Source organism: Rhinolophus sinicus, linkage group LG07 (genome assembly GCF_036562045.2).
Source record: "Rhinolophus sinicus isolate RSC01 linkage group LG07, ASM3656204v1, whole genome shotgun sequence".
NCBI lineage: Eukaryota > Metazoa > Chordata > Mammalia > Chiroptera > Rhinolophidae > Rhinolophus > Rhinolophus sinicus.
The window spans coordinates 87,527,155-87,540,968 of NC_133757.1; the positions used below are offsets into that span (position 1 = coordinate 87,527,155).

Consider the following 13,814-nt stretch of genomic DNA (forward strand, 5'->3'; position numbering starts at 1 on the left):
AGGTATCACACTGCATGGGAATAATTTAAAAGTCTGTCTCCTGTGCAAGAATAGGATAGGATACAAGGGCTGACACCCCTCGTTTCCTCGGTATGCCCAGAGCCTGGAACCATGCTTGCCACCGTAGGCGTTCAAAACACGTTTGTGGACCTAGTACTGTTTAAAGCGTTTTGTTGTGTGACCTGAGTGGAGTAAGGCAAATTTACTCACCACTGGCAAGGCCGTCTCCATCTTATTTTAAGAACAGAGACGATGACGACTTCTCCACTCATTAGCAAGCAACAGACACACACACATACACACACACACACACACACCCCGCGTCGGGCACCACACCTTCTGGGCTGCGCTGGGTCCTGCCTGAGAAGCTCAGGACGCCCAGCTTTTCTTTTCTGTTCTGGACGCCTGGCCTAGCTTTCTCCTCTTTCCTCCCGAACGCCCACGCTTCGGCAAGTGACGGGGTTGCCAGCGTTCTCCTTACGCCGCGGGGGCGGTCCCTATTCGGATGCGATTGACCAGGACCTGGTGAGATTAGCGTCAGCGGTTTCACTCCCAAGCAGGCGGCTCTTGGTGCGCCCTAGCGCTGGAGGGGAAGGAAAGAGGGGGAATGCCGAGGCCCGGCCATTTGCCGCGACGTCCCAGCTCAGGAGGTGACTTGAAGGGCGAGCGGAAAGCGCTTGGAGACCGTGGGGAATCTCAGATCCCCGGGTAGTCTGTTCCCACCCTGCGGCTCCGTGGCCGAAGGACAACCTCTCTCCCTGCTGAGTTGGGCCAGGGGGATGTGGACCTCTCTCTCCACGTGGACCCTGGGTAACCCAGGGCTTGAGCCGAGGCTGCCCTTTGCTTAACTAAGACTAGCGTTTGCATCGCTTGAGAGGGGATAGAAAGCCTTTTCACGTCCAAATTCTCACTTGATCCTTGCAGCAAACCGGGAAAGAAAGGCAAGGTCTGGGACCTGAGAGCATTTAAACTCAGGGCTTCAGGTGCGAAGTCTCTTCCAACGTGTCTTTCTTTCTACACTTCCTAGAGCGCCACAGCTCGCCGCGAGAATTCCACCGCAGAATGAGGCGCTGGTGGCTTCGCTGCGTATTACCGTTTTGCATCTGGGGTCGCCCCCAGCCCCAGCCTGGAGTGGAATGGGTGAGCGCCTACTCGCGGCCGTCTGCAGGGAAATAGCCTAAATTCGCGTTCTCTCCAAGTCGGGCTGTTGTTGTAAATGCCCTCATACCAGACCTTGGCCTGCATCTCTGAGGGGAGGAGGATACGATAATACTATTTTTCGAGCAAGTCGTACAATTCTATGTTTGATGAGCATTAAAGTATGTGATTCATTCATGCTTATTTTGCATATGTATCCCGAAGAAATAATCCAAAATGTTGAGAAGGATGAACTCACAAAAATGTTCCCTGAGTCTTATTTACAGTGTAGAAAAAATTAGATGCAATCTAAAAGTGTAAACGGTCTGTTGTGGTCCATCCATAACATGGACTATTATATTGCCATTTTGAAATGTATCTGTAAAAACTCTAATGAAGTGCTGGACATGCTTACGTGCATTTAAAATATATAAACTCGCATATTCCCTATGAGCTCATACAAGCAAAAATATAGAGAAGGAAGTGTGCTCAAATGGTATCTGGATGGATCTTGTTTTCTTTTCAACTTTTCCTTATTTTCCATTTTTACCAGTGTGTACGACTTTTATAATCACACACAAAAAAAATGAAATTTAAGTAAATGTATGGGTCCACAAGATTTCAACATCTCTCAGGAAAAAAATTGGGAGTTAACTGTTTTAACAAAACCAGCCCGGGCACGCCCTGCCATTGAAGAGCTGGGCCACAGCGGGAGCCACTTAACCTCTCTGATCTCCACTCCTCACTGAAAAAGAAAAAGAACAAAAAGAAGCTGGAAACACTCAGGGTATCGCTTCGCTATAAAGATTAAATGATACAATGTACGAGAAACTATTACTTGGCTAAATCATCAAATTTGTTGTTCTTTGCATGAATTTTTTGCCAGAATGTTTGCAGCCACTGGCCTGGGGAGATGAGTCCAGTTTATCTGGGTTTCGGGAAATAATAACACCTAGTCTTTTTAATATTACATTTGCCCAAGAAGATTTATTTAAATATTTGATCTGAAATCCCAAAAAGAACTCTAGTGAGATATCATTTTGATTTAAAACTCTTTAGACTGTGCTGACACTGCTGATCCCCGGAATCATGTTGTTGTGATTGAACCAGGTAGCATGAGTGATAGTAGTGAACATTCCTTGATGATTTCATAAGCATTATCTCACTTAATTCTCATAACCATCCTCTAATGGGCACGTTCTTTTCTTCTTTTTTGAATGAGCTTAGAGAGATAAATACTTTCCCCAAAGGCAACATTTGATATGATACATAGCAAAGCTAGACCCATTGACTCCACCTCCATATTCATAACCGCTGTACCACCCTGCCTCCCTTTCCTCGGTGCCGGCTGTGTCCACGGAGCTTTTCTGAAGATCTTAACACTCGTCAAAACCTCCCACCCTGGGGATGGTGGTAGTGGGGCGCTGCGTTCATACACACACGCAGTCCTCTCGAGGCAATCAACTTGAGGGAGGATAAAGGAGAGGAAAGGAAGGAACTTGGGGACAAGACGGGCAAGGTTAGCCCTTGTTGGCACCTTCGCGCGAGCCAGGGCCATTACCTTTCCGACCTCCCCCCACCCATTCGCGGAGCCTGCTAAGAGCCTGGGGGCTCCCGCAGTATTGCTCCCTTGCCTTTCCCTCGCCCCAGAGCTGACATGCTCCACCTGGGAAGTGGCAGATCCGGACTCCTCAGACTCGGACTTGGCTCTAAGCGAGACATTTCCACCTCTGTCTAGGCCATGACGGGTCAAGACTCGGTCCTCCGCGGTGCAGCCTCTGCTCCCTGGAAGGAACTCCCGGCCGCCTGCCCCCGCCCTGAGTCCACGAGGACTCCCGCGCGCGCCTACATCCCGCGGTGCCCAGCGGTCTCCACTTGAGTTTTCCTCTGCCACAGGAGTGGATAGTTGATCTAAGGCCAGGCAGGATGGACTGGCTCGGGTTGCAAACATGGGCTGCCACCCCTCCTCCCCGCACGTCCTCTAGGAAAGTCCCGGCGGACCGGGGTTGACCTCGGAAGCTCGCGCTGGTACCGTATTCACCGAGATACAAGCCGCGCGCAGCACCATCTCTCCTGTTTTCCTTGCTTTGAGAACCTTCAATATGAACCAAACCTTCCCAGAGGGTGGCTGGGGCTGCAGAGGAATTAAAGGGGCGCTAGAAGAAAGCGCTAGGGGAAGAAGGTGCTGGGTTAGTTAGCACGTGGTTTCTGCGGGGACCAATGGGTGTTGGCGGTCTCGTCACTCGGCGCTGGTCACCCCGCTGCAGGGATGGCCCAGACGAAGGCGCAGTCCAGGACTCTGGGCGTCTGCCCCAGACCTTGGGTCTGCGGTGCCGGCAGCGACAAGACGTGAAGCTCTGGGCGCTGAGCTCCGCGGGGACCGGGGACGCCCCAGCCCCCTCTCTCAGCCTTCGGGATGCTGCAGAACCCTGTCACTTCCACCCCCTTCTTGGTCAACGACATCTTGAGGCTGGAGCGCGAGCATATTGGCCTTGAGGCCTTGCAACTGTGGGGAGCACAAAGGAGTCCGGAAAACTCCCAGCACCTGCGACTGGTACCAGAGCCGCGAGGGTCGGAGGTTCACAACACCCGTAGCAGCAGCGGCGACAGAAGGCAGAACGGGTCAGAGCTTCCTAGGGGTTCCTGTGAGAAGGTCACAGAGGTGGTCGCAGAACGGATGGGTGAGCCACGTGAGTAGAAGCTCAGGTCTTGGCCCCCACATGGAGATCATGGGGAGGGGGGTCATTACCAGTAGCGGGACATGCATTTCCTGTCTTCCCCGTTCCCAGGGCCTATCTTCATTTCCCCTCATTTGAACAGTCCAAAAGACAGGCTCTAAGCCCCCTCTGCCACCCCCTCCAGATCCCCAGTGTGCTTCACCTCCCATAAGGAGAATAAGGTCCTGAATCTTAGAGGTTCACTATTTCCACTGCCTGTCCTCCTCTTATTCCTACAAACACATCACTCCGCTCACAGCCACAGTCCCAGAAACGCCAGCTTCTCTTTCTCACAGCGAAACACGCTAGGCTATCTTAGCCGGGCCACCCCCGATGCTCTCTACTCTAACCCATCTGCCAAAGGTGTGGCCATCAAAGCAGCAGGGCGCTTTGGGAAAGGAAACGCCTACAGCTCTAGAATCAATCCCAGATCGGCTCTTTTTTGGGGACTCTTTAAGTGGCCTGGCCAGCACAGTCAATCCTTTGCCTGGTTCCTCCTCTTGAAAATGAGAACTGGCGACCAGACCAAGTGGTGTCTGAGTCCCTGGGCGCCGACCACCGTGCAAGCGCTGGCGGTGGGCCCTACACGTCTGGGAGCACAGTAAGGGCAGCTCGGTTTTTAGCTGCTCCGGGAGGGGGCTCCACGGAGGCTGGCAGTTTCCGCACCTGGTCTAGGAAGGTGTAACTCGTGTGCCCGCCGCGAGGCCCCGGCACCTGCGTCCAAAGGCAGGAAGGGAAGAAGCAGGCGGGAAGTTGTGTTGCATTGTCTCCTGAGACCCGGGAGGCCTCAGCAGAAGAGGCTTAACAATCTGAGAGATGAAAAAGCCCCTCTTCCTCTCGTCCAACCTCTGCGCCTGGGTCCAGCCTCCCTGCCGGCCTGGGGTCTCCAAGAGACGCCTTGCAGGCCGAGCCTCCTCTGCCTGACGGTGTCACGGTCCCTCCATTCAAGGCACAAGTTAGCCAAATAAAGAGACTAGTTGGGAGTTATTCATCGACTTGTAGCCTGGATAGGCACCGACTCTAGAGTCTGGAGAACATTAATCTTTGCTCTATTCGCAAAGAAGCCTGTGGTTTTCCTGCTCCGGACTCTAAACACGAAACTCCTTCGGCGCTTCTCAGCAAACTTGGCGTTCATCGGCCCTAGAGAGAAAAGGTCACGCTTTTCGGACTACTGCTGTCCGCTCACAGCCTAAGGCAGCGCGTATCTCCTGCAGCTGTCGTGGACGCAGAGAAGGGCCCAAGCCCGGCTCCGGGAACTAAGCCCAGGGAGCCGCAGTGAACGGGTCAACAAGGGACTTTCCTGGTGGCCTTGGCGCACTTCATCCGTCCCCAGCCGACCCACCTTGCTTTCAGGGACGCAGGGTGAGAGGTGCTCCGGACTGTGACCAGGGCGGGGGACGCTGGCATGCGCCCGGGGTGCCGCGCAGCCCCTTGGCCTGCGTGGTCAGCCACTTTCCAATGGGGTCTTGCTTAAACCACAGTGTTACTTTTCGATTTGCTAAAACACCAAACACTCGTCAATATTTTTCCTCTTTGGAGATGTCCTGTTTCTCTGAGCACAGACTTCTGTAAAGGAAGTTTTTATTTCTTCACACTTTAAATACCAAGGAGCCTTATTGAGCTAGCACGGGATTTGGAGTTGGGGTCTATCCCGCACCTGCTCTAATTAGGCCTGTCCCACTTCGCCTCGCCATGAGCTTGCATCCCCTCCACGTTCCTGGTTTCCTCCTGGCGTGAGTTTCCACGAAAACAGCGTTTCCTCCCTACCCACCCTTGGGTAGCTTAAGCGGAAGACAGAGCTTAAGCGGATACAGGAAGAGAAGTGGGAAGAAGGGTAGGAAGGCCCATCTTGCCGGGCTGCGAGCACAGCGTCAGCAGCTGGGGTCTTCAGCCCTGTTTTAACGGGTTCCGTTGGAGCCGCCTCCGGGTGCGCGGCGAGGGCGCTACTCAAACAGAGAGGAAGTCAACGAGAAGCCAATGCCACCCGCCTGGCAGGGAGACCCCAAAGAAGAAAAAGGTAGCTTTTTAAAAAGCCAAATGTGGATCTCAACTTTATAGTATATCCCTCCAAGAGAACCTCACGTTTCAGGCCAAAAATCAGGAGTCAGAAAATACTTTGTTTTGTTTATTTTGTTAATTTGGATTACAGAGTCTCACGTGCAAGAAATATGGGACCAGTCCCTGGTGCCTATGGAGCACTTGATGACCAAAAAGACAATGGTGTGTACCGAGGGGGGATAAAGGTGGGAGACACTCGAGACTCCTGGCTTGGAGCCAAGTATCCCGCCATACGCACGGAATCACGATGGATAATCAGGTAGACAGGACCCTGCTGGCAAGCACGTCACTGAATTCTCTTCTCGTTTTATCTCTCTTTATCTCTCTCTCTCTCCCCTCCCCCTCCTCTCTTTCCACCAAGGGCAAAGTCAGCCCCCATTTGACAGGCCCCATACTATCTTAGCTGTGCTCGGTCATGCTTGATCCTTGCAGCAAAAGCTTCTTCAAACTCGACGACACTTTAGAACTGAAATCGCAGCGAGCGGCCCCTGCCCCACCGCCCATACGCAAACACTCTAAGGAAATGAAGCTAGCTTAGACTCTTGATCAAGTCTACCATTTGGGAAATGGCTGCACAATGGGGACAGTTGCGTCACAATTTACATATGTTCCAGCAGGTCCAAAAGCGACAGTTTGGGGGAAAGGAACCCTCAGACCGGCCTGGGGAGGGGGTGAGGGCTCGCAGAAGGCGGGGTGGGGGGCAAAGTGGAGGTTACCAGGGGCGAGAGACATCCCTTGAAAACAGTGTAAGAATTACTCAGGTGAGCCTTAGACGGTGCTGACGTTGTTCCCTTCCCGTGCTTTTAGAGCCGGGTCTCCGCGCAGCCTCGCCCCTCCGTGGCGGGACCGACGGCAGCAGCGGCGACTGCACGCCCGGGGAGCGCGCGGAGCAGCCCAAGGCGCGGCAGCGACGGAGGCCACGCGTGCTCTTCTCACAGGCGCAGGTGCTGGCGCTAGAGCGGCGCTTCAAGCAGCAACGCTACTTGTCGGCACCAGAACGAGAGCATCTGGCCAGCGCGCTGCAGCTCACGTCTACGCAGGTCAAGATCTGGTTCCAGAACCGGCGCTACAAGTGCAAGAGACAGCGTCAGGACAAGTCCCTAGAGCTGGCGAGCCACCCCCTGGCGCCGCGGCGTGTGGCGGTGCCGGTGCTAGTGCGGGACGGTAAGCCCTGCCTAGGCCCTGGCGCGCCAGCCTTCCCGGGTCCCTACGGCGCGGCCGCAGCGTCCTATTCCTGTTACAGCAGCTACGCTGGCGCTCCTTACAGCGCTAGCTACCGCGGAGGCTACGCGGGCGCGCCCCCGGGCCCCACCCCGCCGGCGCCCCTGGCCAGCGCGGGCCTTGGCGGGGGTGGCCCCAGCGCCACCACGCAGGGCCCTCTGCCACCCACGCTGCAGGGTGTCGGGGCCTGGTGAAGCACCCAGGCTCAGACACACCCACCAAGGCCGGGTGCTCAACCAGCTCTCCACCAACGGGTCGCGGCCGAAATGATGGGCCACCGCAGTAGAGGGAAGAGGCGACCCGAAGGCACTTCTCCTTCGAGCGATCCTTGGGACTGCGAATTGCCCCCGAGACTTTTCGGCTGAAGTCCCTGGTTCATCCCCCAAGAGACAGAAGGAAGGCCTTCTCCAGCTGCCCATGACGCAGCACTGGGGGAGGAAAGGCGAGGGTGGCCGGCAGTGTCGGGTGTCCGGGCAATACTGAGGCAGGAGACTTTTCGGGCCTCAAATCCAGGTCTGAGAAGCCCTTTAATTTGTGTGCAGCAGCCCCATGTTTTGGGGGAGGATGACTCTGGACAGCGGGTGCTCTGGAGGGCCTCGGCCCTCCACTTACGGGCAACAGGGTGGGGGATGAATAAGAAAAGGAGACGAGTGTGGGAAGGGGGGTGAAAAGCTGGGAAGAGAAGTATCCCGGTCAGGAAGAGGGATTGTCGTTCCGTTTAATCCCCCGCCTCAAGGCTGCGCTCCAGAGGACTCCGGATTAATCCAGTGGAACGCTCTTTTCTGGGGCCACAATTGGTCCCCAGGAAATGTCCTCTGGTTCTTCCCTCTGTGTCAGTGCATTTTATCCCTTATATACAGCTCAGCATCTTAAAGAAACATATGAAATATATTTGTGTGTGTTCGCATGTGCGTAGGCTATTGGAATCTGTCCACCTCTCAGGGACCTCTAAACAACTGACAAAGTAAAAATGAAACCCAGAAGTTCTGAGTCCTCAGTACATACAGACTCCCTAGGGAGACAAAATGGATTCCACACTGGAGATAGGTTACTTGATTTTCTCTCTCCCATCCCCTCTTCTTCTGTAGGGTTTCTTTCAGATCATTGGAGGTTTCTACCTTCAGAATCAGGAAAGGAGGCCTCCACTTGTCCATAAGTCCTAGCATCATGGGAGCCTGAACTGAGGGAAATTGTGACTCCCGGACCCAGATATGTCTGAAGTCATACAAACTGAAGACTGAAAAAAATTCATTTTCTTAATGGGAACGTGGGATCAAATAAGAAATTTGTCTTTGTCAAGCACTCGGAGGAAAATCAGAGTTGGGTGATTTTTTTCTTTTTTCATTTTTGAGAACATTTTTAGACAATGAAATCTCTGGTTCTTCATTCTCTGGACCACTAACTTGTCAAAAGTTAAATTCTATTATTTAATAAATTCTAATATTTAATTTAAATGCACTGGACATGCATTTTCCCATTTCTGAATGTGCCCTGGTTGTTTTTACTGATGGGAGAAGTAGACTGGTCCTATGTAAGGTATACCTAACTAGTTTGCATCTCTTAAAACGTACATGTTGAAGCTAAAAACAGGAGTAATTGTTCCTATTTTTTCTTACTATGATTTCCTTACATTTTCTCTCATTTTTGTTTTCATCCCCTTCTCTTTTAGTTCTCCATTTTCACTGTTGTTAGAAGTGCATTTAGAAACACTCTGAAGTGTCTTTCAATCATAGTTAGGGTGCCCCTGGCAATAAAAAGTGCAGTATGTATATTTTAAATTCAGAAATCTCAAAAATATTCCTTGGTCAATTAAGCTAAGAAAAAAACAGATTACAGTTAAAATTTCCATCATGAGAAAATTGTCTTCTTTCACTCTGAGGGGGGGGGGCAATCCTTATAAGAGGACAGGTTACCCGTGGACACTGGCCTTAGATTCATCACAGTTGAGTTTAAGTTTAATGTTTCCACTGAGTAATTGTGTGCCAGGCCTTCAGTTGTTAAATGAGTTGTTTTCAATTTTCCAAGATCAGGTTCTAAAATACTGTATGTTAAGCTTTAAAAATCCTTTGTTGCTGTCCTTTGGGTAAGATCCTTACCCTAGAAATCTAGGTCATTACTGTGTGGATCTAGTAACGTACGTGGCACAGAGTAGGAAATCAGTAAATGTATTCCCTTCACCGGCCTAGCCCTTTGTAACATAAAAAAGGAACCCAGAAGCAGAATTTTTAACATAAAAAAGGAACCCAGAACCCAGAATTTTTAACCCTTTTAAAAATTACCAGACATGTGATGTTCTGAACAGGCCTCCCCCGACTCCCTCCAGGCTTTGTACCATGGACAAAACCAGAGGAGCAGCCATGGCTGTGCTCAAGGCTGTGAGTGAAGGAGAACAAGGCTTAGTCCAGTCATCAGCAACAGCCATCGCTGAACATTTCTGCTAGGGACACGGAGGAAATAAGATTTGGCTGCCTCCCTCAAGGAATTTACTACTTAATTGGATACCAGAAATGAACAGGAGAATGGTATCTAAAAATACAAGGTGGTATATGCTGCCTGTCAAGTAGGACAGACAACAAGCTCTCTAGAGAGAAACAAAATCCAGTGTGAGATGGGGTGCTTAGAGAAGACGCTTAGAGGATGTGGATTAAGCCTGGTGATTAGGGTGGGAATGGCACTATTTACTGGGAGAGGTTCCCAGAAAGGTCTAGGACTTAGGGATAAAGAAAAGTAAATGGGCACATGCTGAAGCCAGAATCATACCGTGTTTCCCCAAAACTAAGACTGGGTCTTATATTAATTCTTGCTCCAAAAGATGCATTAGAGCTTCTGTTCAGGGGATGTCATCCTGAAAAATCATGCTAGGGCTTCTTTTCCAGTTAGGTCTTATTTTTGGGGAAACACGGTATTTCCTAGCAGTTTGAGATACAATTCAAGGCTCACTTCTGGAATTTGTAAACTGTATTCAGTTGGTTGAAGCCCCGGGGGTGTGAGGCTGGAGGGGGTATTGATTTCATAGACACCCAAGATCATTTTAAATGTTCCACTGACCTGTGACATTTTCCGTTTTGCCTTCCCACTCCCCCACTGCTGTAGCATCCATATTTGCTGGTTTAATCAAAATAAAACAAAAACAAATAAACCTATAACAAAACCTTGTCCACGTGGATTTCTCTTCAGAGGGGCGCATGGACGTTTGAGATTCACAGGACTATGGTTTCTTTACAAAAGGAAAGAAAAGAAAAGACTCTTTGCTTCTCCCATCTCCCCCCTTTCTGCCTGTCAGGGTCACTTTGAAACGCATCCCTCTCCCCCGCTCTTCAAGCCCACCCCCAGCTGCCCATCTTCCATCCTGTAATCTCTCCTTTGCACTGAAAGCTGCCCTTTTTGTGTGTGTGTCTTACCGACCACAGCTTATCCCAGGCATGGCTTTCACCAGGCAGCCGCTCTGTAAGCAATCAGCCTCTTATCTGCATCGTTCAGTCCCATCACTCCAGTCACCTCTTAATGTTCACAAGTTCCCCAAATGGGAAGTAATTGACCTCTAAACAAAACAGAAAAGCTCTCAGAGAGATAGCAGAGGTTCCTTTCTTGAGTGTCCCAGGGCTAGGGGTCTCACCTAGGCCAGGTGGATAAGTCAATAAAAATGCAGACTTCCTGGCTCCCTGTCCTTCCTTTCCCCCCTCCCAGCCCCTTTAAGCCAGTTTCATCCTGATACAATCTGCAAATCAGATGGAGCATGAGTCTAACTAGATTGTGGAGTTGCCAGAGATTTCTGCTATTTATTTTTTGTAATTTTATCATTATGATGTAACTTTTGGGGGACACACTTAAATCTTTTAAAATTCCATCAGAAAAGTGTTTACCATCCTCAGCGTTTATACCAACTCTTTATTATATCAGCCCACTAACTTGCCCTTTTTCTTTTTCACAAAACAAGGGAACTCCTGGCATTAAGGCTACGCTGCCCCCACCCCCCGACACACACACACCTTCCCATAAAGAGGCCTCTCCAGAGAGAAGGAAGGTGGTGGAGGAACACTGAGTTAGGAGCTGCTGGACCTCATTCTAGTCCCAGTTCAACAAGTGACACTATGTGACCTTGAGCAAGTCTTTTAACTTCTCTGGGCTTCAGTTTCCTGCTTTATGAAATTGAAGAGGTGAATCTCTAGGCTATTATTCTAATTTTGGATGGCTCCCTGTTGATTTCACATACCTTTATATATTTTTTTAATTGTACAATAGATCATATATCCAGAGACTACCTAAAACCTATACATACAATTTTAGAGAATAATTGTAAAGTGAACACAGCTGTAAACCCCTCTCAAGCAAGAAACAGGGGGTGCCAAATTCCCAGCAGCCCTTCTCCCCTTGTCCCTCCCAGAACGCAACCCCCTTCCTCCTTCCTTCCTAAGGATATACCAGCTATTCTGACTTCTGAGGCTAATTGACAGGCTTCTCTTTATGGATTTACCCCTATGGACACATCCCTCACAACATGGTTTACTTTTGCCTGATTGTGAATGTACATAAATAGAATCTTACTGAACATATTCTTTCAGATTTGCTTCTTTTATTCAACTTGATGCTTGTTAGATTTATCCATGTGGTTGTGTGGAGCTTTAGTTTGTTCATTTTCATTACCACATGGCGCCCCACTGAATGCATCAACTTCGGTGTATGTATTTACTGAAAATGCAGATAGTTTCCGGTTGTACTGTAGAATACTGCTAGTGGTACCTATGCCACAGGTACAGCTGTATTCTCTGGCTAGAGTTTGTGCTGGCCTCTGTGAACTGACTTGCAGGGCAGGATGCATCCTTTGACAGATTTCTATTTATTAACAAATAGCCTGACACTGGTACAGCCTTTTAACTAGTGTATCCTTTCACTGGGTACTCACCACCTCCATCTGAGGCAGAGTACATTACTATTCCCATTCATAGAGGAAAAGTCCGAGGGCCAGAAAGTTAGTTAGCCGGCCACACGGTGAGTTAGTGACAGAACGGGGGCTAGACCCTGAACCCTGGGTTACTTCCACTGAATACTCAACAGGAAATTCAAGTCCTGATACAAATCTGGTGACTATTGAGTGACACTGTTTTCTTTATTACCTAAGGGAAAAATGTATAAGAGGGGTGGGAGCCTTTTGGAAAGCATCAAGATGCGATAAGTAGGAAGCAAGATGCCAGAGAGGGTGGGAGGTGGATGGGAGAGATAAGACGGCACCTTCAGACACTTTGGGGAGAACAGAATATTTAAAGACTCTGGCTTTTGCATCCCCCTTGACTGTTTTTGTCAACATTTTCATCTGCATTTTGAACCCCCAGGGACACTGATTCATGCTTTCAGATGCCCAGCTCTTGAGAGTGGGGAGAGGTCAGTCCTGAGCTGTTCCTCCCCCTTCATTCACCTCCCCCCACCGCGAGGAGAGAGCTTCATGGGAAGGCACTCTGCTTCCTCCTGACTCTGTTTAGACTCCAGCAATTCCCCCCACTCTCAGCCTGAGAGAAAGATGTGGTCTTAGTGACACAGTCCAGATTCTACTCTAAGAAAAGCAGATATGCCCAGCAGCCTGGCCACAAGCCTCAGAACACTTTCTAAATGAGTCCCTATGGGGCCATCCTCATAAGCTAGTCTCAGTCAAACCCAGCTCCTTCCCATCCATGCCTCAGTGACTCCTGCTTCCTCCTGTCACCAGCCCAGCTTAATTGCCTGAAACCCTAGGGCCCAGGAAATTAGAATCCGAAGTTAGGACTTGAGTGGGCCAAAGGTTAACCTTTCCTTTGATGGCTCCCGTCTCCAGGGCTATTCTGGGCCCCCTGGTACCTCCCCTGCACATTCCCTGTGGTGAGGTGCCCTGGCACCTGCTCCTGGACCACCTTGGACTTCTCCATCATAATGCATTTATTCTCCATGCCGTTCTCCCTTCTAAACAATCAGCCTCGTGTCTGTCTCAGACCCTGGTGTGTTTCCAGCATGCCCTGTGCCTGTCATGACCCTAAGAACTTCTGTCAGGCAGCAGTTATGGCCATGGGGAAAAAGGAATTCCTCTGTTTTATTCTTCCAGCTACTGTCCTGTAGGTCAACTTAACTTTAATTAGCAAGTATTAAGAAGCATTACATTGAACACTGTAGAGGAATATAAAAGCAGTATCATTTTTTAATATATTTATGGGATCAGAGAGACACAAGGGTGCTTAAGGCAAAGCCCTTGTCTGTAAGAAGGTTGTAAAACCATGGGTAAGACAAGCACCTAGACAGCCAAACACACTACAGGAACAACTAGAAAAGGTGCATTGTAAACAGAACAATCACTCATTCAGTTAACTGAACATCTACACTTACTGTTTCCATCTAGAAGATGCTTATAATGGGGAGACTTACGGCAGAGACTTCTGGCTATCATCCAATATCCATTTACCCCACATTCTTATTTAGTTATAGAACCCCAGAGTTTTGGTTAAGCACACAGCCTCCCAGCTAAAGATTATATTTCCCAGACTCCTTTGCAGCTAGAGGAGGCCAAATAACCAAGTTCTGGCTAAAGGGGTGTAAGTAGAAGTGCTGTGTGTGTAACTTCCAGGACATAGCCTTAAATGGTAGGAACCTTCCCTCCTCTTCTCTTCCTGCTACTGGCTGGAATACAGATGAAATGGTGGGAGCAGGAGCAGCTACCTT

At 49.9% G+C, this 13,814-nt stretch overlaps 1 protein-coding gene across 1 annotated transcript; it reads left to right on the plus strand.

Moving 5' to 3' along the window:
- The first annotated feature begins 3,420 nt into the window (after positions 1 to 3,420).
- NKX2-6 (NK2 homeobox 6) lies at positions 3,421 to 10,259 on the plus strand. Its single transcript, XM_019714101.2, has 2 exons — positions 3,421 to 3,827; positions 6,720 to 10,259. Exons 1-2 carry the CDS (start codon positions 3,554 to 3,556, stop codon positions 7,325 to 7,327), a joined length of 882 nt encoding a protein of 293 aa, XP_019569660.2. The 5' UTR covers positions 3,421 to 3,553; the 3' UTR covers positions 7,328 to 10,259.
- Positions 10,260 to 13,814: the final 3,555 nt, after the last annotated feature.

What these genes read in the sequence shown, in the direction of transcription:
- NKX2-6 (XM_019714101.2), top strand. Translation starts at nt 3,554, where the DNA reads ATGCTGCAGAACCCTGTCACTTCCACCCCCTTCTTGGTCAACGACATC. An exon ending in AGAACGGATGGGTGAGCCAC is followed by an intron (nt 3,828 to 6,719) that starts GTGAGTAGAAGC and finishes CCGTGCTTTTAG; the next exon opens with AGCCGGGTCTCCGCGCAGCC.